The sequence below is a fragment of the Drosophila teissieri genome, chromosome 2R (genome assembly GCF_016746235.2).
Source record: "Drosophila teissieri strain GT53w chromosome 2R, Prin_Dtei_1.1, whole genome shotgun sequence".
Classification (NCBI taxonomy): Eukaryota; Metazoa; Arthropoda; class Insecta; order Diptera; family Drosophilidae; genus Drosophila; species Drosophila teissieri.
Genome location: NC_053030.1, coordinates 14,507,277 through 14,527,455, shown reverse-complemented (window position 1 = coordinate 14,527,455; position 20,179 = coordinate 14,507,277). Strand labels below are relative to the sequence as shown.

General features: G+C 47.6%; 7 protein-coding genes across 10 annotated transcripts; 4 read left to right on the top strand and 3 right to left on the bottom strand.

The window, feature by feature from the left end:
• Positions 1 to 766: 766 nt before the first annotated feature.
• Positions 767 to 1,819, top strand: LOC122614227. Its single transcript, XM_043788758.1, has 2 exons — positions 767 to 1,173; positions 1,231 to 1,819. Exons 1-2 carry the CDS (start codon positions 906 to 908, stop codon positions 1,722 to 1,724), a joined length of 762 nt encoding a protein of 253 aa, XP_043644693.1. The 5' UTR covers positions 767 to 905; the 3' UTR covers positions 1,725 to 1,819.
• Positions 1,820 to 2,036: 217 nt separating this feature from the next.
• LOC122613381 lies at positions 2,037 to 4,833 on the top strand. The gene is made up of 2 exons (XM_043787531.1): positions 2,037 to 3,706; positions 3,807 to 4,833. The coding sequence occupies exons 1-2, from the start codon at positions 2,116 to 2,118 to the stop codon at positions 4,502 to 4,504; spliced, it is 2,289 nt and encodes a 762-aa protein (XP_043643466.1). The 5' UTR covers positions 2,037 to 2,115; the 3' UTR covers positions 4,505 to 4,833.
• Positions 4,834 to 5,452: 619 nt separating this feature from the next.
• On the bottom strand, positions 5,453 to 6,190 carry LOC122614370. The gene is made up of 2 exons (XM_043788939.1): positions 5,897 to 6,190; positions 5,453 to 5,839 (listed from the first exon to the last, which is right to left on the bottom strand). Exons 1-2 carry the CDS (start codon positions 6,070 to 6,072, stop codon positions 5,584 to 5,586), a joined length of 432 nt encoding a protein of 143 aa, XP_043644874.1. The 5' UTR covers positions 6,073 to 6,190; the 3' UTR covers positions 5,453 to 5,583.
• A 1,794-nt stretch (positions 6,191 to 7,984) lies between these two features.
• Positions 7,985 to 8,563, top strand: LOC122614840 (thyrotroph embryonic factor). Its single transcript, XM_043789509.1, has one exon. It carries the CDS (start codon positions 7,985 to 7,987, stop codon positions 8,561 to 8,563), a length of 579 nt encoding a protein of 192 aa, XP_043645444.1.
• A 333-nt stretch (positions 8,564 to 8,896) lies between these two features.
• LOC122613156 lies at positions 8,897 to 12,674 on the bottom strand. Of its 2 annotated transcripts, none has more exons than XM_043787193.1 (3): positions 12,549 to 12,674; positions 10,027 to 12,123; positions 8,897 to 9,964 (listed from the first exon to the last, which is right to left on the bottom strand). In XM_043787193.1, the coding sequence occupies exons 1-3, from the start codon at positions 12,582 to 12,584 to the stop codon at positions 8,945 to 8,947; spliced, it is 3,153 nt and encodes a 1,050-aa protein (XP_043643128.1). In that variant the 5' UTR covers positions 12,585 to 12,674; the 3' UTR covers positions 8,897 to 8,944. The 2 variants fall into 2 exon arrangements, with proteins under 2 accessions (XP_043643128.1, XP_043643129.1); XM_043787194.1 differs by lacking the exon at positions 12,549 to 12,674 and adding an exon at positions 12,183 to 12,303.
• LOC122613159 (major facilitator superfamily domain-containing protein 6) lies at positions 12,264 to 19,808 on the top strand. Of its 3 annotated transcripts, XM_043787196.1 has the most exons (5): positions 12,264 to 12,814; positions 16,157 to 16,275; positions 17,630 to 17,850; positions 18,100 to 18,245; positions 18,310 to 19,808. In XM_043787196.1, the coding sequence occupies exons 3-5, from the start codon at positions 17,790 to 17,792 to the stop codon at positions 19,720 to 19,722; spliced, it is 1,620 nt and encodes a 539-aa protein (XP_043643131.1). In that variant the 5' UTR covers positions 12,264 to 12,814; positions 16,157 to 16,275; positions 17,630 to 17,789; the 3' UTR covers positions 19,723 to 19,808. The 3 variants fall into 3 exon arrangements, with proteins under 3 accessions (XP_043643131.1, XP_043643132.1, XP_043643133.1); XM_043787197.1 differs by lacking the exon at positions 12,264 to 12,814 and having other exon boundaries at positions 16,154 to 16,275; XM_043787198.1 differs by lacking the exons at positions 12,264 to 12,814; positions 16,157 to 16,275 and adding an exon at positions 16,830 to 16,844.
• On the bottom strand, positions 13,035 to 16,589 carry LOC122613157 (transferrin). Its single transcript, XM_043787195.1, has 4 exons — positions 16,196 to 16,589; positions 14,916 to 15,283; positions 14,546 to 14,848; positions 13,035 to 14,487 (listed from the first exon to the last, which is right to left on the bottom strand). The coding sequence occupies exons 1-4, from the start codon at positions 16,287 to 16,289 to the stop codon at positions 13,108 to 13,110; spliced, it is 2,145 nt and encodes a 714-aa protein (XP_043643130.1). The 5' UTR covers positions 16,290 to 16,589; the 3' UTR covers positions 13,035 to 13,107.
• Positions 19,809 to 20,179: the final 371 nt, after the last annotated feature.

Below are 20,179 nucleotides of genomic sequence, written 5' to 3'. Positions count from 1 at the left end.
AGGGGCTGATTTTACACAGAGAGAAATGCCTCAATACTTAAATATTACATATGGCTAGCCAACTTAAGCAATAATTGTAATAAATTATATTACAAGGAGCACATCTGTTAATGCACTTAATTATTTTGAATTTGCTAATGGTTGTAATATAGAGAGTTGGTAGATCTGACTCAATACTAAGTATACTAAACTTCCCTCAGTGTATGAAGCAAACGGAACCATGTGGAGCCATGTGGAACACCAAAACGGTCGCATCATGCCGTAAGTGCAGTAAAAAATCAATTTTGACAAAATGTTGAAAAACACACTCAAAGCCTTAACAAAAAATGGAAATAAGTGTAGGCGAAGTTTGGCCCCTGGTGAAAATCTCTTGGGCGGGTGGAAAAGGGAGGCGTGGCACGTGAACGGAACCGATTGTGCGCTTGAAGGGCGGTGTGCGGGGGGTGTCGGATAATGACTGACAATAAAATGTTGACGCAGCCAAAGAGCATTATGAATACAGGGTGCTCGAAGGCGATTGGATTAAGTCGGCAAGTCCGCGGGTGGGTGGCTCAAGTGGCCCCACTCCAAGTGTTCCATTTCACAATAGCACTGGGGATACCTGCTGTTCGTTGCTGGTCTTTATTGGAGGCGGGCGACTCCATATATGGCTTAAGCTGATTGATGCCGAGGGTTTTTCAATTCACACATCTGCATAAAATAAATCCTAATGCGTGTGCGTTGATGCTGATGTTGGTTTTAAGTTTTATGGAAAACGAGTGAGTGAGCAGTTTCCCATCAAGGAAACCCGTGGCATCAAAAAATAATGATAACAGTATCAAAACCTATTCGTTGTCTAAAGTATTTCGATTTATTCATCATCGCTTTTGTGAAAGTATCTATAGCGTTTCAAAGTAAACAGGGCCATGTCACAGACAAACCCGAAACCCAGTGATATGCAATCACTGCGCTGTTTGCACTGCATGAAGGTGATCCGATGCTCCCGCTACGATACCAGTGAGCTGGTGCGCCACATCGAGCAGGATCATCCGGAGATATACGCAGTGACCACGGATAAAATCAAGAATCTGCACAAGCTGGCCGCGGATCACGGCATCAGTGAGGAGCGTCTCTCGAAGATTAGCAAGATGACGGGTCTGTCCGAGTCCCAAATGGCTGAAGAGGCAGAGAAATGTAAGTATTCCTCTTCCATTTTCTACAACTTAACATTCTTAATATTATCATGGATAGATATGGCCAAAAAGAAGAAGTCTGGTCGTAGTGGTGGATCTGCCGCCGGCGACCCTGCCGCCGGCAGTGAAGCCTCCTCCAAGACGGAGAAGCCCAGCACCCCGTGTCCATATCCACGCCCAGCGGAGAAGTCGACGGCACATCGGAGGAGCTGCTATCGCGCCTCCATCGAGCGCTGGGCTCCGGCGGAGGGACGCATCTTCTGTCCGTGCTGTGCGACCAGCAGGCGTCCGATGATCAAGGCTGCCACAGAGATCTCGAACAGTGGCTGCTGTGCCTCCTGGGCGGTCGCCTGCTGGCCCTTGTGCTTCCTGCCCTGCCTGATGTCCTCGGACAACAAGGAATACCTGTACTGCTCCAACTGCCGCGCCTTCCTCGGCATCTACGATCGCGAGAACAGCTGTGTGCAGCCCAGCAGGGAGTTTGTGTCCTGCAGCAAGTCGGTCACGCCGCCGCCCAAATGTCCGCTCCAGCCACCAAATGAAAACCTTTGAATGGACTTTCAGTGGACGTAATACTTATTAAATTGGTTGTGTATACGTTTGGCTCAGTTTTTAAATAAATAAAAGTTGTTTAATAATCTTATAAATATCTTAGTATGAGTGAATTTTATGTAACATGTAACTACAATCCAAGTTTATTACTTTAAAACTTCTCCCAAAATGTGAATGAAATTGATGAGCAGCCGCGAAATTCAAACCACTTAGCCGCGACACGAACCATAGCAACAAGCATTGATATCGCCCACGCATTTTGTTAATCGAAGCTTTCATCGGCGCAACATGTGGCAACGCTTGCCTCTTCCTCTTGCTTTTGCGCCGTGAAGCTTCTTTGAACAGTTTTTATATTTGTTTGGATTGAATTGGATCGAATTGATTGCTTATAATGAATCTGGAGGGCATTTCGATGGTAATTAAGCTGTTCGAAGACAACGTGCACAACCTTCAAGGGAATCTGCGCTCCTACCTAACCCAAGTGAAGCTAATTCAAACGGAGCTCACGAAAAGATGGACGCATGCAGATCGGATGGACAGGAGTCTCATCCCACTGCACGATCACTTGGTGGGCAGTCTCAGCGAAGTTAATGCTCATGTAATGAAGCTGAATCTGCAACTACAACTCAACCGACAGTCTGCACAGCTGACAGAAGATGAAACCTCCGTAAGATCCATCGATAATCAGGATTCGTCGATTCACTCTGGTTTGCAAGCGAACGAAGGGATTGCTAAAAAGGATTGCCAGTCCTTGGAGCCGGCCTCCGTGGAATCCTGCACTGAAGAGTCTTCGCTGGAGATGCCCGTTGATCTGTCTGTACGCGTGGTTGTGCAGGAAGCCTCTTCGACAAAACAGCTCGACGAGATTTCGGTGGTCAATGAAACCCTCTCAGAAAAGTGTCAACCACCTTTTGCAATATCCAACGAAAAATCCAATTACAGGGAATCACATGCTTATTCTCAAAATTCTGCCCAGTCTATCGAAAGGGATCTCTCCCAACTACGAATAGAAGAGATCCCATTGGCCTCAAAGACTGTCCCGGAAACTTCAAAGACTAACAATCCAGGGCCCCCTTGCAACCAGTCCCTTCCGGTTGTGAAACAAGAAACTCAAACAATAAGCACAGGTGTCTCAAACAAAATCTCCAAGAACTCCTCTAACTTACCCACCAGCTGGCTGCTTGATAATGTTACTCTGGAACCTACTTCAACTACCGAAAAAATTCCCCAGCTACCAAAGACCACAAGGAACCGATCCCTACTGCCACCCAAAGGTGGCACTGAAACAACCAGCTTTGGTATCTACAATCAAATCTTGAAAAACATGACTGCATTTCCAGCGAATACTGTAGTTTCTGCCGTCTTGGTACACGTGAACTTGGAGGATAATTGCGTCTATGTGGCAAAATGGGGTACCAGTTCTATGAGGATTCAGCAGTTGCTTCAGAGACAACTGTCACTGCAGGAGTTGGAACAGCTGCCCGACTACGGAGACATTTTTGCAGTTCACGACGGCACCGACAACATTATTAGTCGCATCACCATCAACTCCAGTTCTGTGGGCGGAGGATATGATGCGTACCTTATTGACTATGGCGAGCACACTCACCTGGACGGCAACGAAACAATATACAAACTGCCGGACGACATCGAACGGTTGCCGGCGGAGGCCATTAGATGCGATTTAATCAACTGTGATATCGGCAATATGAGTCGCTTTCTCTACCAGTTTATTAAGATTCGGGTGCATCAAAACAATGGCACTATACTAGTGGTGGAACCGGTCAATGACAGCATAAGCAGACCTACAGATACACCCAGCAGTAAATTACCTGCTGGAATAACCGAGGAGGACATGGCCATGCTCAACGAAATCGGTGAGAGCACCAGTGATCCTCTGAAGGCAGTTCTGGGCTTTCATCCCAAGGACGAGCAACGCATTTGCCGGCACTACGATCCCAAGCTGAATGGCTGCTTTAAGGGTAAGTTATAGTAATCCAAACTTAAAGTACATACATAGATTTAAGTGTAATGAAAAATAAGTTTACAATGTAAAGGCTGTAATACTTGGTTTACATCTAGGTAACAATTGTCGTCTGGCTCACGAGCCCTTTGCTCCAGATGGCGCAACCAAGGATGTGGAGGTAGCTGGAGCTCTTCCAGAAACTACTTTTGATACACCAGTGCCTCATAAAGTGGGCAGCACTGCCAACATCCTGATCACCTTCATTAATGGCCCCACCGAGGTCTATGCCCAGTTTTTGGACGGATCTCCGCCGTTGGTGTGGGACAAGAAGGATGTGCCAGAAGGCAAACGGATCTTCAAGTCCAAGCCGCGTCTTCTGGACATTGTACTTGCTCTCTACAGTGATGGTTGCTTCTATCGCGCCCAGATAATCGATGAATTCGAAACTGAGTACAAGATATTCTACGTGGATTACGGCAACACAGAGTTCGTGCCCCTGACATGCTTGGCTCCATGTGAATATGTGGACAGCTTGAAGCCGCACCGCAGCGTTAGTTGTCACATGGAGGGAGTTGTAAGGTCAACATTTCTGTCACAGCAAAAGACAATCGAATGCATCGAATACCTTAAGAGTAAGCTACTAAACACGGAGATGAATGTATTGCTGGTAGGGCGCCTACCGGATGGTTTCCTGATTCGGTTCCTGGGCGAGTGGGCGAATGTGCCGCAACAGCTGCTCAAACGTGACTACGCTCAGCTCAGCACTGCAACTCGGCGTGTCTCCATCGATAATGTTAAAGATTCATTAACATAACAATGGTTAATTTAAATGCCATTAGTAAGGAATTCGAATCTTATTCTTTTGTTAAAATTTATAACGACTGCATAAGCATCGCTTATAAACTTTCATTTTTAAAAACACTCATTTTTTGTTGAACATCTATCTGAATCGATATTTTAGTTTACCAACAATAGTAGTTCTTAAGCTATTTGTAAGCTTTTCATTTCTGACCGTGTAATCATTTGACCACCCACATTAACATGACATTGTTTATATATCTTAAGAAGGACTCTTACTGATTTTGAATTAGCACTACTTCGCAGCGAACCAAATAAACTGGCTATGTTCCAACATGTTATCCACATGTCATGTGGCTTGATTAATGTCCTGTCTTGGGGCTGGTTCAATTATGAGCGCGGAACAGCAATCGGCAAATGACAAACACAAAACTGTCTCGGAACTAAAACAATAATAATAATTGCCTTTAATGTGCAAAAGCAAAAAATCAAGGGACACCGTTTTGGACTTGGAAGCGCGGATCTGTCGGTGGGGTGCTAATAGATTATGCCGCAACGATTAGAGAGGCAATAAATACCACCTGGTCGGGATCCCATGCGTGTTTGCTTCGCGGGCGCATATGCGGACTGCGATGACGACAGGTCCTCCTTGTGTCCTCCATTGTCCTGGTGTTGACAATTTAAACGCTTCGGCCAAAAGGGTAATGGGCCTGGCCAAGGGTCACTTTGGGGCACAGTTCGTCGGGGATGTACTCCAGATCACAACCGGGGATTGTTGGCCTTTCCAATTGTTATACTTAAATCAGTTTCGGAAGCATTTCCCCTACAAACACCTGCGACATACCAACCCCTGAGAACAATTAGCCTGGTTAAGTGTCAAAAGGATGGCAGACCCCGCGACATGTGTTCCAATGTTCCCAACCTAATGATGATTATGACCAACCGTACTAAACTACCCCGAAACTTGGATTTGCAGGAATTTTACTAGACGATTACAATTTGGAAATAGTGTGTGTGCGTGGAGTGTTACTGCTGCTTTGGATGGAACGGAACTCAATAAACGAAATGGTTAACACAACGAAGCAATGAAAAACGTCAGTAGTTGGATGCACGCTGGGTGCAGGGTCCGCTGGAGATGGATCCCGCCTCCAAGCTCGGGCAGTTGACCTTCTGCAGCTCGGCAATGCGCTGCCATGTCATGTTGAAGTGGCGCACGGAACGGGCATTGGAGAGCTTGGCGATGGGTCCCAGAGTGCGGTATCCATTGGTAATGAAGCGTATGAAGCCCTTGGCGGTGAGGTCCAGCAGAGCGGTTTTCACTTGCGAGTCCAGATCCCCACACGAAAAGGGTCTATTTCGCAGGTTAGCATGATATTTATCATTAATTATATTACTCCATCTGACTTACTCCTTTTCCAGCATCTCCAGGATGTGCTCCTCATGGATACCATTGCTGTATTTGGGATGATCCTGGAAGATGCGCACCATGTCCAAAATATAAAGCGGCAAATTGATGTGGTAGCTGTTGAAAGGAAGCCGCAAAGTGGTGGGCTCGCAGTCCCTGATCGTGCCTTCGTCACACATTCTTTGGCTTATATAGGAGATCTTTGTTCTAAGAAGATCTTTGTTCTGAGGAGATCTTTGTTATGAGGAGACCTTTGTTCAGTTGAATACTATTCCGGGACAGGCAGAGCGAAGCCTATGCTGTGACTGTGTTAGGCAGGGCCCACTTGGTCATGCCCCTGTTCATAATGTATGTACACGGGTGCTAATGTCATCCAATTAAAGGTATTAAAGGTGTCATTAACGGTTTGTCCAACGCGAGTCCCCGAGGTTTGCTCTTCAATTACTGGGCAAACGAACAGCGAAACAATAACATGTTCCACTGCCTGGCTATATTACCCGGTAATTTGTCTAACGCACAAATAGCCGGCGTCCAAAAACGATCCTCCCAATGCATTAGCAATGGGTCCCCGGGGTGGGTCAAAGGAATTGGACTTAGTCCACAGAGTTTGGTGGTTCGGTAATGCAACTAATTCAAACCGAATCCAAAACTTACTGCGTTGTATATTCTGAATGCATCTCGCTCAACCCTTTGAATGATATTAGACTGCCTCCAATTCTCCAGACATGTCACTCCGGCACGCAATCCATTATGCCCGGGTTCGTCTCCCAGTTGGGCCAAAAGGCCATAAACGGCATTGGTAGCATGACAGTCAAAGGGTTAACTATGGCCCAACTTTTGCCAACAGATAATAAATTAGCGCATACATTATGAAACGCCATAAGGATGCGACTTCCGGTTGCGGGAGACGACGGCAAGGACTCCGTGACCCAAACTGCCAATTTGCCTCGGCAAACAGGTGACACTTTCTCAACCCGAAACGGAACGGGTTGAAGACGACACACGGAGTTCATTTACATGTCCGATGGCTGTTAGATATGTGGGCTATGTGGTTCTTGGATGTCGTGAGTCGCGTATGCGGAAGACAAGTAAATTTTACGATTCTGAAGAATCATGCTTGATCAAAATAAAGTTGGGCCCAACTTTTTGATGTCTTAATAATAGGGGATTAGGCAAATTGCAATTTTATGACACTGCAGTTTTTGGAGCTCCGAAAGGATTTGGTTTTCCAAGTACGTAAATCGATTGGTACACGCGGGAAAATCTTGTAAAACAGAAAATCGTTGGGATATACTTTATTATATTTAGCGATCTACGATCTACTGATACTGATACATTTTGAGAGCTTTAAAGTAATTAGAATTTACATAAATCATATGATCCTTTAACTGGGAGGATCAAGAAAAATACATCTAATATAAAATTTAATGGACAAATATTCGACTAATATTTATGTAATAACTGAAATTGGTATATCTCTTTATTGAGTATACTCTATATTAAGAAAGATACTCGTAATTAAAATCTCCGATCCCAAAAGTACATATTACTTTCAGTGAGTGCAATTACTTTGGGGCAGCCACCACGCCTCTTTCAGACTATTACCGCTGTTATCGTGGAACATTCGTCCACAAAATGTCGGTCGATAGCCAGGGTCACTCTCATTGGTCAGCGCCTGGGAAATAGGAAATCCTACCTATGTCCGCCCCACCACATAACAGTTGGCCAAGAGGGAGGCAGCCGATGGACTGGACTGAGCTGGGACTGGGGCTTGTAATCTGGCTAACCAGTTATATGAAGTCCTTGTAACCGGGCAGCACAAATAAATGCCATGCGGCCCCGGCCAAGTGTCATGTATTTGACGGATAATTACCGTCAACATTGCGTGATTGGTTGAATCAGCCGGCGATGGAGGGTTGTGGCTGGCTTAGAATTAGCCCCAAAAATGGGGGTGTGTGTATGTGGGGGGTTGTGTGACAAGAACCTATAATTACCACGGCAGGCAGGTGGTCGCCAGTGGCAGGAACATAACCAGGAGCTGGATTCAGATATAGCCCGTCCGTCGGCGCGAACGGAAGTCACCGATAAAGGATGCACTCACCCGCCCAGTCGCCCATTCTGGATGTCACCGAGACCGTGTCGCTGCACTCCGAACTGGATGCGGATCCGGAGTGCAAGAGCAATCCGTCATACTCCATATCCATTCCCCAAAATCTCCGCCTGCCCGGCCTGGGCTTTCCCGGCATGATCGGTGCCAAGAGATCCGCGGAATCTCTTCCCGCCTTCGAGTACATCGCGCCACCAAGTCACGCGCTCCAGGCCCTGGAATTTCCACTGATGGAGCTCAATCGTGTGGGCGTGATTGGAGGCGGAATGTTTCCGAGTTTTGTGCACCGTCGGGTACGCGGCGAAAAGCGACCCATTCCGGAGGCACAAAAGGATGCCAAGTACTTCGAGCGGCGCAAGCGGAACAACGAGGCGGCCAAGAAGTCCAGGGATGCGCGTAAGATCCGCGAGGATCGGATAGCTTTCCGAGCGGCTCTGCTGGAGCAGGAGAACTCCATTCTGCGGGCACAGGTCCTGGCTCTGCGGGACGAACTGCAAACGGTGCGGCAGCTCCTCGGAGCCACAACAGCCGGCGGCATGTTGTCCATGGCCAGACAGGTGTGAGTTGCCAGGATAAGTAGCCAGGATCAAAGAGCAGATGGAAGAGTGTACATATCAATGAGGGGAGATAGTGAGATTATTTAGTTTGATTCATTTTTGTTAATAAATGTTTAAAATAAATACGTAGGATATTTCAAAAACACATATACATTTATAAGTAGGTGTCCCCTAAAAAATATGTTGTTCAGATATATAAATATTGGCCCATCTTCTAAGTTGAAGAAAGTGCTATTAAATCATATATATAATCTATAAATATATCAATAAATTGTAAAATAGAAACCAATACAGTTTATTCAAATGGAGTAGGACTAGATCGAGTTTATTTCATTTTAAAAAAGTTTTTAACAAACGCATACAAATAATTAGAAAATATTCAACAAGCTAGTGGCCAAGTGTGCGCGACTGCACCTTTCCTGCCGTGTCCAGGATGAGCAGCACCTGCTCCTGTCCAGAACTGCGAGCACCGGCAATGTCCGTCACTTTGAGGCAAGTGTCCATGGACTCCTCCGCCGGTAGCTCCCGATCGCGATAGAAGTCGTAGTGGCGCACAGTGCCATTGGTGAGGGCAGAAAGCTGCCAGCCGTCGCTGGAGAGGATCAGGGCCTGGACGAGATGCTGACGCAGCCCGCTGCCACTAAGGAGCAGCTGCTGGTCAAAGACCCTCATTTCGTAGGAACGCCTGGGTCGCTCAATCAGCTCCAGCGCTGTGTTGGGTCGGGCATCGTACGTGGGATTGGGATCCATCTGCTGGTCAAACGATCTCCGCTCGTTGAGTATGATGTTTTGAATGGCACAGGATTTGCCCGTCTCGGGATCTGGCTCATCCGTGGTCGGCGGCAGTCCGGTCTTGGGCCTCTGCTGATTCCGCTGGCGCTGCCTCTGCCGCTGGTTGCAGTTGAGTATCATCACCGATCCATTGGACAGACCCACGGCCACATAGCTCTCGTTGGACAGCACACACAATGAGGTGGGGAACAGGAAACGACTTTCGTTCACAGCGATTCTCGTGAAGCGCTCCGTCTTCAAGCTACGGGTGCAGCAGAGCACAAAGTTCCGGTTGGTGCACACATAGATGAGCTCACTGCCCGTGTCGATGCTGGTGAAGCGCATGCCCTGCAATCCCTGTCCCTGGAGCGCCGTGGTCAGCGTTTGCGTCTCATTCAGCTCGCGCAGCACATCGTCGCTGTAGATGTTGCCCTGGAACAGGGACTTGGTCTTCTCGTACGCACTCTGATGGCTCTTCAGGAGGCGTCGCTCCAGATAGCTCCTCAGATCGCAGCTGCCACTCTGCAGAAGTTTCACCCGCGCCCACGGGGAACTGAACTCGTTGCTGTTGCTGGACGAGGCGCCCTCCACCAGAGTCCACATGGTCAGCAGACCGGAGTCGTTCAGCGAAGCGTACTGCAAAGGGATTATATACATATGTGATTATAACATAAAATTTGTATTTCCTAAAAACATACCTGAACTTCCTTGTACGTCCTCTGCAAACCACTGGTGGCAGCTATTCCTCCAGTAGTGAAATGTGATCTAAAGCTGCGCACATCCACCACGGCGCCGAGGTCCATGGCATTTACCTCCTTGTCCTGTTGCTCCGGCATGGGAACCACCGACTGTGTGGCTGCAAAGTGGGTCAGGTGGCCATCCAACTTGGAGCAGTAGCTGTGCGTCTCGCGCAGATCCCACATGGCCACACTGCCATCTCTCAGTCCGGCCACCACGATATCCTGGGCCTCGCCAGAGAGTGCCACCCGACTGACTTCCGCCCAGGTGGAGAGCAGACGCAATGGCTGGCCGGGATTGGCCAGTGACCACACCATCAGCAGGCTGGCAAAGTCCTCCTTATAGACGTTGCTGTCCGGCGGACACTCATGCACGGTGACCACCAATTGGCCATTTCCGGCACTTCCAAAGATACGGCGCACGGGCAGAGCGTTGAGGAGTCCTGTCTGGAGTGGTACACTTCGGGGACTATGCCCCTGGCCGTTGTTCTTATTGCCCTCCAAAACCATGCCCATGAGTCGGCCCGCCTTGTGAAGAAACGCGCTTAGTCGCTCCAGATCGGTGCTCTTGGCCAATCTCTTTTGCTGCTGTTCCTGGGCACGCGCGTGCTCCAGGCGATGCAGTTGGTTCAATCGCGAAATGCTAGCTTCGTATTCATCTGCAGGTTGGTTGCTCGATGTTGCATCCATCTCCGCATCGCCACTGCAGCTGAGGACCAACTGCCCACCGTAGTGGGGTGGATGTTGGGTCCAGCTGCTCCGAGTGTGCACCTCCAGCGTCTGGCACTCGCCGTCCATTTGGGGCGACTGCGTCTGGGTGGCCACTTGACTGGCATTCAGCTTTCCATAGCTCTGCATGAATCCCTCGTAGCTGAGGGGTTTCATCTCGAACAGGTGATAGTTCAGTTGGTCGAAACGCAACTTGGCCATCAGCTCTTCGCCGCGACGACTAATCACGGGATGCGAAACGAAACCGGAATAGCCACCGTAGTACACGTTAGCCTCTCCACTCCGCGGCTTCTCCACGCCAGTGGTGCTGATGCCGGAGTCCAGTTGCTCTGAGTTGGCCATCGAGTTGGTGTCGAAACTATCATACTGATTCGGCGTGGACAAACTGCCCAAGGGATTCCGGCGCAAATGCATGTCATAGTGCCCAGAGTCCAGTTTCCGCTCCTGATCCTTGTCGCGTTGGATCACCGTGATGGGGTTTTGGGTGGGCTCCGAGTCCTCTTCCTCCCGCTCCTCCTCCACTTCCGCTTCGGAGGATGAGGGTTCCTGTGATTCATCGGATTCTTCCTCCTCGGGTGTGCTGGCATCGGTTTCGAAATCAGATTCATAGGACTCAAAGTCATCGGAGTAGTGATCGGATTCTGGGTCTGGCTTCTTGGCTTCATCGAACTTGACCTCAAAGGCCACTGGTTGTTTCACAGGCTGTGATTCCGTGGCCTCCACTTCGCTTCTTTGCTTGGCGGACTCACGCTTGAGAATGACCACTTCCTCGGGATCCAAGGTGCGGGTATAAGTTCTGGCCCTTGCCGGAACAGCACGAGCATCGCCCTTGGCAGGAGAGTTGGACTTGTGCTCCTTTTTGGGCTGAGCAACAGGGGAATATGCCTTAGAGGGAGGCGTGGGCGATTCCTTCTCCGGCTCCGCCCGTCCTCTGCGCTTTTGCGGTGGCGAGGCGACCGTAACACTGTGATACGTGTCCAGAACTGCATTGGGTTTCGATTTGGACACGGGCTTCACGGTCTTGGTGGTCTTGGACTGCAGGGGTGGGTTTGCGGTTGTGTTTGTGGTTGTGTGTCTGGCACGCAACGCACCTGGGGACGGCGTGGTCCTTTTGCTCAAGGACTCCCTTTCCTTGTTTTTCCCCGTGGCTAATGGCTTTTTGCTTGTGCTCGAAGGTTGCGCTGCTGTTGTGGTTTTCCTTGCAATTTTTTCACCTTCCAAGCTATCCGGTTGTTTGACCAGTGACCTTCGCTCCTTTGATTCTCTTGTGGTGGCCGGTCCACTTGTTGCTGGTGATTTAGTGACCTTCCTTGGCACTTCCGTTTTGACCTGCAAATTGAAGAGATTTTTGAATTCATAACGTCTTTTCTGGTTTCCCAGCACTGTACCATGGTATTTTACAGCACTGACCCAATGTTAACATATTTCTTTTTTTGTGTGGCGATCGGTTCGTTTATTAGTTTTAATTGAATGCTATTACATATGTATTGCGCTATTAAAATGCTGAAGTGTGTGCTATTAGGCAATAAGGCTGTTGTTGTCATTAACTCGAAAACTAAAGCTGCAAATCTAACTGTGCTGTGTAAATGGTAGAAAGTTCATTTGTTTGGGTTTTTGAGTGCGAGCGAAATGCAAAATTAATCAGCAAAAGTGAAATCGGTGTCGGCTGCTAATCAATGGAAAGGTGTACTATATACGAGTGCTTTGGATACATATATTTTTTGCCGTTATTAAGTGCCTGTTTTTGGGCTTACGTTCTTGCTGCTGGTTCGGCCCGCATTCTTTGACATTTTAGAAGGAACCAATGCTGTTTAAAGTGCTTTATTGTATTGCCAATTAATAGGAGCTAATGCCGAACGCCACGAAAATTTAATCAATCGTAATGCAGCTCAGTTGTGACATTTTTTCCTGTTTCCTTGGCAACCAATTCCTTGTACATAGCAACAACAAATGGGCCAGAAATAACACAATCAGCTGATCCGCCAGTGCTGCAAAGGGCTGGCATGTTTAAATGCAACTGGTAGGTATTTCAAATATAATTTATCAAATTTAGTTATTTCCACTCAACTTTCATTACAATTTGATGTCTTATTTAAATAAATAGTATTCTGAACTGCTTAAACGCCTTTCAAACTTCAACCACCTTTAATAAGCGAATGTTATCGATTCCGATAGTTTTTCATCGACAATAACCGCCCGTTTTCAAATTTAAAAAGTCAGTTTGGGTGATAAAGCTCGGTTTGAAGCCATTGTTATTCTTAACTTAAGTTTAGCGTAATATCACAATAAATAAGATTAGTGTTGAGCTCGGGACTAGCCAAAATGCTGACCCCCTACAAATATTAAGCAGACAAGCAATATCCATAAGCTATGGCTGGATTTCATGGCTCCACTGTCGTCAAAATGCCTGTAGTACTGGGTGTTGGTATAACGATCGTAGATGTGCTCCATCACCCGCTTGGCATTGTCGCGGTGCAGCTCCTGGAGGCCCAGAAGTCCATCGGTGTCGTCGCGGAACAGCACATTGTTCCTCTTATCGAAGATGCCGTAGAGGGTAAATGGACGCGTCTCACTCTTGTACTTCCTACCAAACAACTGATCCATATCGCGCAACGAGTTATAGATCTCATTGCGCCGCGTCAGCGAGGAGTTGTGCGTCATCAGGTGGCCACGGGTGGTCCAATGGAGGTAGCAGTACTCGAAATTGGAGCGCTTCTCGATGCCACCGTAGGGGCACAGCACTCGGAAATCCTTGTGCTTTCCCTGAGCCAACCAAGTCGAGGTGAGGTTGCCGGTCACATACTTCTTGTACACATCCGAGCTGAGGAAGGCCACGTCGGCGCCCTCGGAAAGGCAACGCAGGGCACCCTCGTCGGCCTGGTAGTGAAGTGGACACTTGCGCCCACTCTGGGGATTCCACAAACAGGAGTCGCGGTGGAAGAAGGAGTGCAGCGATTGCACCTTGCCCGTGGCATTCACAATCGTCTCCTGAACGGACAAATGGGCAGCTCCCTCATATGATGGAAAACAGGCTCTGGCTCCTTTCAGATCCTTGAAGCTCTGGAACTTGGCATCCTTGTGCACAAGTGCAATGGTCACATACCGATCGTGCATATCCGCTGCGAACTCGTATAGCAGTGGCACTAGATTGTAATCCCGCTGAGCTTTCACACGCATTTCCTGATCCACCAACACCACATCTGTCTCCTTGAACTTGGTATTATCCAGGCACTGCTGCACATCCATGGTGCGGACGCACTGAATATTCGGTTGCACACCATACACCTGAGATGCCTCCTGCAGCCAGGAGCACTTGATGTGCTGGATGATGGAAGTGGTGCAAAATACAATGGACCGCGGCGGATTGCATTCCGGAAAGCTGTAGGCCGACTGGAATGCGGTGGCCTGGTCCAGGTAGTCATCAATAGCTATCACATTGTCCAGTGGGACAGTGAAAACGTGGTACGTCTCCAGCAGGCTGAGCAGGGCATTCTGCCAACTATCTGGCTCGTCATGAGTCAGTCCAGTGACCAGGCGCTGCACTTGGGCGGCATGCGTGCGACGGGCAGCCACCACGGGCCACGGTTTGGCCACCCACACACATGGTTGACTGGCGTTCAACGGCTGCAGATGACCATCTGGGCAGAGGTAGCTGTATTCCGAGGGGTTCGCCTGTTGCGCAATGCCAGAGAACTAAACAAAACAAAGTTATAGATATATTTAACACAAAGATTAAATGCATCAAACTCACCCCAAAATGACTTCGCACATCATCCAGACGTGCCCAGGCCACATTGCCGCCACCACTGGTCAGACAGTAGAGCGCTCCACGACGTCCCCAGTGCTTGTCGGTCTGGTCACAGCTATCCGGTTCGTAGCACATCTCGCACAGCGAGGGATATCGGCTCTTCAGGATGCGATCCTGCTTGGGATCGGGCACCCAAGGACCAGCCTTGCAACTGGCACCGAAATACTTGGCTGTGGATGCGATCCGGTCCTCCGTGACGGTCATTTCGGGATCACAGGTCTTGGAGACCATTGCAGCTTCGAAGTACTGTAATGTAGTCATAAAGAATCATAATTGGATTTATTTCTAAGAGGTTGCTATTAAGGTGGCTTACATTGGCAAGGACCTCCGTCCAGTGATTGCCCAAACCGTAGCCAGGATGGCACAGTCTTGCACCTCGAAGATCATGGACTGTGTGGATATTGGCATTGTTGTCCACCACCGCCACAATTTCGTACTCAAAAGGGGACTCGTGGGAGCGCAACTCGCTGGCCACCAGGATCTCCACGCTGGCCCAGCGGGCGGCCACCAAATCCTCCGAGGTTAGCACTCCAAAGTGGGCGGTGCCCTTGTGGATTCGCCTGACGCAATCTAGTCGATCCACGCCGATGACGCACTCAATGTTGCTCTTCGCCGCCAGCAGCGGACAGAACTTGGGGGTTTTCCGATAAACGCCACGCGATTCCACCACACAAACACGCACTGCGGGAGGAGGAGCAAGTGAATTAATATAGTTTGGACATCTGCTTAGTATACGTTCCGCTAAAAACCAGTTGCTAGTCGCGACATTAATTATGATTGTATGTATTTTGAAGTATCTTTTGGTGCTTCTACCGCATGCAGTTTTCGGAAAAGATATTATCTGCGGGGTATTTCACATTTCTGTTTTCAATTAAAAATTCCCCTCAGGTGTCGGGGGAAACCTGATTAAGTGCGCTGCATTCGCAGAATTGGCGTAATGCTGCAAACTGGAGGCGAGTCAGTTCTGCCCGGCCGCTTTTTGGGCAGTGGATCACGAGCTCCAAGGTCGGGACAGGTTTTTGATCGGCATTTTAGTTCAGGTGTGACACTGTCTCCAGCGGATTTTGATTACACCCGGTGGAGTGCCGAAGGTCAACTGCTCTCTCGCAGTGCAATTCGATTTCAAGATCCATGATTGGTGGTTTATTAAATGGCTTTTATGGCCAATTGGGAACCTGACTTTGTAGAATTGTAATTAGGAGTTTATTTTTATTTGATAGCTTTTTTTAGGATGACCGACATGTTGCTTGAGGAAACATCATCCATTTAAAATACAATTAGTTTCTGTCGCTCTTTACAGCTGAATATTTCATAGTCTAGTGCGCTTAATAAGTAATGTAGTAAACAAACATTACTTAAAGAAAATTTGATTGCATGTTCAAAATTATTTAATTTACAAGCTAATTTCCACTTTAATCTTGCTAATAATCTTCTCCTATATTACTCCAGCTTTTACATAGATTTTAATTACAATCACAAGCACATCGCTCACTTATCGCCTTCAGTATGCCCACTAACTTCCCCAGTTTGCATGCATTTTATTTATATTTCCAGACAAAAGGCTTAACGCCCCCTCATCTTTGATTGACTTACACTTTCCATCGTCGGGCGGCTGCACAGCCACGCACATTGATACTGATAAGAACGAGGCAAACAGCGCCACCAAAATAAATGTAAGCCACTGCATTCTGAGCTCCGATTGCGTCAACTGCTCGTTAATTGTTAATTCGCACTGGAGATCGGCGACAAGTCGGTATTAAGTTAGTAATTTAATGACTAGTTGGCTTCAAGCCCGAACCGCTCGCAGTGGAAGATCGACGGCGACTGAAGCCAGCCCTCCCAGATGCCAGCGAGTAAAACCCGATTCGAGCAATCCGCAGCTCAGGCTCCGGCGGCAGAACGAGATCGCCAGATCCATTATTCGAATACAAAGCAGCTACGCACAGCTGATGAGTCAAGTGGGGTTTTTTGGATATCTCCCTGATTGATTAGCACCTTTTGGGAGAGAATCCAAGCGGCGATTAGGGGATTACCTATAAACGAACTTTAATGCGGCTACCTGCTCCCCTGTCTGCGCTTTATCAATTATGGGTGGGTATAATGTATACCCACCATATGATTGACTGATGCCTTATCGGCCAACTCGACTTATCAGTGGCCATACGAACTGCATGCCTTTCAGCGTTATTTTCTTCAGTCTCTGACCGCAGCTCTTGGCGTCCGCATACAACTTGATCTCAGGGTAATCGTCACACGTCACTAGTGGGTGGCTTCCAATCGCGTGAACCTAATTGCTCGACAGACAATCAAACTACTTAATTAACAATATACACTTGTGGCGTTCGGCTGTGAAATTCTAAATTCATTGTATTCAAAACTTGTGTTCATCACAACTTAACGCAGTCAAGTAAGACACTTCTATGGCTTCCCGGTTAAAACATAAGTTAGCATTGTTTCGTTTGAGCTTTACGCACTTTGGGTTTTTTGCAGTAACTCCCCTGCTTTTTCTAGGGATTTCTAAATTGTGTTTGATTAATGACCACTTTTCGAAAGTGTATGCCAATGATTATTATTTCGGGTTGGCAAAAGAGTGATTTTTTCTGTGTCAAGTTTACGAGTAATTTGGTACCGCAAACCGGTTTCTATCTACAAAGTATATACAGTATCCCAACTTATCAACTTATGTATATTGAACTTACACAACGCGCAATAACTAATTGAGTTGAATGGCACAAGTGGGTATCTTAGGCATGCCCCAAAGGCATATTTATTATGGCAGGCCCTATAATCTTTATCGCTTAGGGTCTTAATTCTGCCACAAGTTCCAACAGCTCTTTTGCGGACAGATAAGATTCCGTGTGCCGGGGAGTTATGTTTTTTGGCTATCTCAATAGAACTTTTATGCAGCCCATTACGGCCCTCTACATTGTCTGGACTAGCATCTTATCGCGATGAGATTAGATATAGTTTAGCATTCTCTGATTTACATCCATATCGCTGTGACTATTTAAACAATCTTTCCACCAGACGACAGATCCTCACGAACGTCGAACGGCGAACGACGTAAGAAGACGTGCGAAAATTATGATCTTATCGGGGTAGGAACACCTTCTCACCCGGAATAACCAGAGGATTGCATGGAGACATCTGAACTGTGATACACTAGCCATAATTTACAGACTGGACAATGGTGCGATTGAACAGGCGCCTGCTGCCCATCAAGGCACATTTCTTCTTTTTCATGGCAGGTGAGTGTAAAGATTTATCTTAACAATACGGAATTATAGCCAATTTCGCAGTAACTGAGTGATGCCAATCAATTCTCGGTATTCTTTCGTATCTCAATACTCTTATCGCTGACATTATCGAATATGTGACGGTAAAATCTGTTGCAATTTTGGGAAGATTTCGTGGAAATTAGCTCTGAACAGCTATAAACTTAAAGAAAACAAGTATTTATTTTGTTCTTTATTGTTTATTGCAATGTTTATTTTTAGCCATGGGACCTATTCTGCCCCAACTAGCCGTGATTGGCAAGCAGATCGGTGTTCCACCGGATGTTATGGGCTACATAATGGCCTTCTTACCCTTACTATATGTTTTAGCCAAACCCTTAGTGGGTTTCCTGGCCGACTATTTCACGGTGAGCTTAATATTCAAAGTAGCTAATAATCAACAACTATACTAAACTAAAATTTCCCTTGCAGAGCCTGCGGAAGTTCATCTTCATCATCCTTATCCTCATTATGACACTGGCCTTTGCCGGCTTCTATTTCCTGCCTGACAACTCCCACTTCATCCCATTGGAGGAAGGAAGTGCCCAATGGAATGTGACATTATTAGGGAATACACCCGATTGCAATCCCAGTATCCAATCCTCCGACGCACTCTGCCAAACCACTCACCAGGCAAAATGCATTCAGGAAAAGGAAGGAGACGTATTCTCCGCTCTAATTGTAGCCAACGAGGCGGGCCTCAATCTTAGCCAGAATCTGCTTCATGGCAACGAGAGTCATCACATCTGCCTCACCCAACAACCAACAACCTTTGATTGGAACAATGCATCCTGCGAGGTGCGCCATGTAAATAGCTGCATCTATGGATCTGGCAAGTTCTGGCTTTTCGTATGCCTGCTCTGCATTGGAATCGTTGGCTTCAACGTGACCAACTCCATATCCGATGCCTGCTGCTTTGACCTTCTGGGCGAAGAGGAGGAGGGAAAGTACGGAGCACAACGGGTGTGGGGCACCATTGGTTTTGGAGGCACGGCCATGCTAGCTGGAATCGTGGTCAACTGGTGGACCACGGATGCGGTCAAAAGTCTGACGCCTGCATTGATCATCATGTGCGTGTTCAGTTTGCTCGATCTGTTCAGTGTGTCCAAGCTGAAGCTGCCGAAACTGGGTGGATCCGAGTCCATCTGGAGCGATGTTTGGCAACTGGTACGCCAGCCACCCATTCTGGTCTTTCTGTTCTTCGCCACGATGGCTGGCATCATTGACTCCTTCATCATATACTTCATGTTCTGGCACTTGGAGCAGGTGGCTGAAGCCACTGGTTACATGCACCAGATCAAGTTGATCGAAGGTCTAGTGGTGGCCGCCGAGTGTCTAGCCGGCGAGGTGCCCTTCTTCTTCTACAGCGGAAAGATCATCAAGAAACTGGGCTATGTTCATTGCATGAGCATGTGCTTTTTCTTCTACGCTGTGCGACTGTCGCTGATTGCCTGGATTCCCAATCCCTGGTATCTGGTGGGCGTGGAGCTCTTTTTCCAGGGCATTACCTATGCCTTGTGCTACACCTGCATTGTGGCGTACGCATCGGCGGTGGCTCCTCCGGGTACATCGGCAACTGTTCAAGGATTGATGGCCGGCATGGACGATGGGCTTGGATTTTCCATCGGATCTCTAATCGGTGGACTCATGTTCAACAGCCTGGGAGGACGAGAGAGTTTCAAATACTTTGCCATCGCCGCCATTTGCACATGCGTAGCACACATCGTGATACGTCCCACCTCCAGGAAGAAGCAATTCCTGCCGAAACAGGGATACGTTGCGCCCACGGAACAGGAGATCAAGCTGCCCCCGGCTCAGGAAATGGAGGAGATTCGTTTGGGATAAATATAGTAGTATCACATGCCATTTTTGTTGCATATTTTTGTACGCATTTTTTACGTAAAAAAAAGACAAGTTGTCCAAAAGTTGAATGACTGCGCTCGATTTTTGTTTGTTCCATTGTTGGCGCACACGCGATCTCAAGTGCTCCGGCCCCTCCAGCTGTCAATATGGTTATATAATACCTGAGCACCGTACAAAAGAACCCATTGAAAGTGAATCTGGGGCCAGGCAGATGCCTCGCTTAAATGGCGAGTGATTCCCACTCCATATATTAACGAAACTGGCCCGATCGGCCTGTTTCAATGGTCGAGAATTGAAAGTCTGTTACGGGTTTGACACTAAACTGCAGGATTGGGATTTCAGATAAGTTAAGGTGTTTTTTATGTAATTAACCCCAACTAAAAATAATTAATCTATTCAACAGAGGTATTTCTTATCTTAAAGCTTAAAATCTCTTCCT

Bases quoted from the DNA above. Each gene is read 5' to 3' on its own strand.
- LOC122614227 (XM_043788758.1), top strand. From the start codon at position 906: ATGTCACAGACAAACCCGAAACCCAGTGATATGCAATCACTGCGCTGT. The intron at 1,174-1,230 runs GTAAGTATTCCT...TATCATGGATAG, and splicing joins GGCTGAAGAGGCAGAGAAAT to ATATGGCCAAAAAGAAGAAG.
- LOC122613159 (XM_043787196.1), top strand. From the start codon at position 17,790: ATGGTGCGATTGAACAGGCGCCTGCTGCCCATCAAGGCACATTTCTTC. The intron at 17,851-18,099 runs GTGAGTGTAAAG...GTTTATTTTTAG, and splicing joins TTTCTTCTTTTTCATGGCAG to CCATGGGACCTATTCTGCCC. The intron at 18,246-18,309 runs GTGAGCTTAATA...TTTCCCTTGCAG, and splicing joins TCCTGGCCGACTATTTCACG to AGCCTGCGGAAGTTCATCTT.
- LOC122613156 (XM_043787193.1), bottom strand. From the start codon at position 12,584: ATGTCAAAGAATGCGGGCCGAACCAGCAGCAAGAAC. The intron at 12,124-12,548 runs GTAAGCCCAAAA...TTCAATTTGCAG, and splicing joins GCCGAACCAGCAGCAAGAAC to GTCAAAACGGAAGTGCCAAG. The intron at 9,965-10,026 runs GTATGTTTTTAG...ATCCCTTTGCAG, and splicing joins GGACGTACAAGGAAGTTCAG to TACGCTTCGCTGAACGACTC.
- LOC122613381 (XM_043787531.1), top strand. From the start codon at position 2,116: ATGAATCTGGAGGGCATTTCGATGGTAATTAAGCTGTTCGAAGACAAC. The intron at 3,707-3,806 runs GTAAGTTATAGT...GTTTACATCTAG, and splicing joins GCTGAATGGCTGCTTTAAGG to GTAACAATTGTCGTCTGGCT.
- LOC122614370 (XM_043788939.1), bottom strand. From the start codon at position 6,072: ATGTGTGACGAAGGCACGATCAGGGACTGCGAGCCCACCACTTTGCGG. The intron at 5,840-5,896 runs GTAAGTCAGATG...CCTGCGAAATAG, and splicing joins CTGGAGATGCTGGAAAAGGA to ACCCTTTTCGTGTGGGGATC.
- LOC122613157 (XM_043787195.1), bottom strand. From the start codon at position 16,289: ATGCAGTGGCTTACATTTATTTTGGTGGCGCTGTTTGCCTCGTTCTTA. The intron at 14,849-14,915 runs GTAAGCCACCTT...ACTACATTACAG, and splicing joins GGACGGAGGTCCTTGCCAAT to TACTTCGAAGCTGCAATGGT. The intron at 14,488-14,545 runs GTGAGTTTGATG...TGTTTTGTTTAG, and splicing joins ATGTGCGAAGTCATTTTGGG to TTCTCTGGCATTGCGCAACA.
- LOC122614840 (XM_043789509.1), top strand. From the start codon at position 7,985: ATGCACTCACCCGCCCAGTCGCCCATTCTGGATGTCACCGAGACCGTG.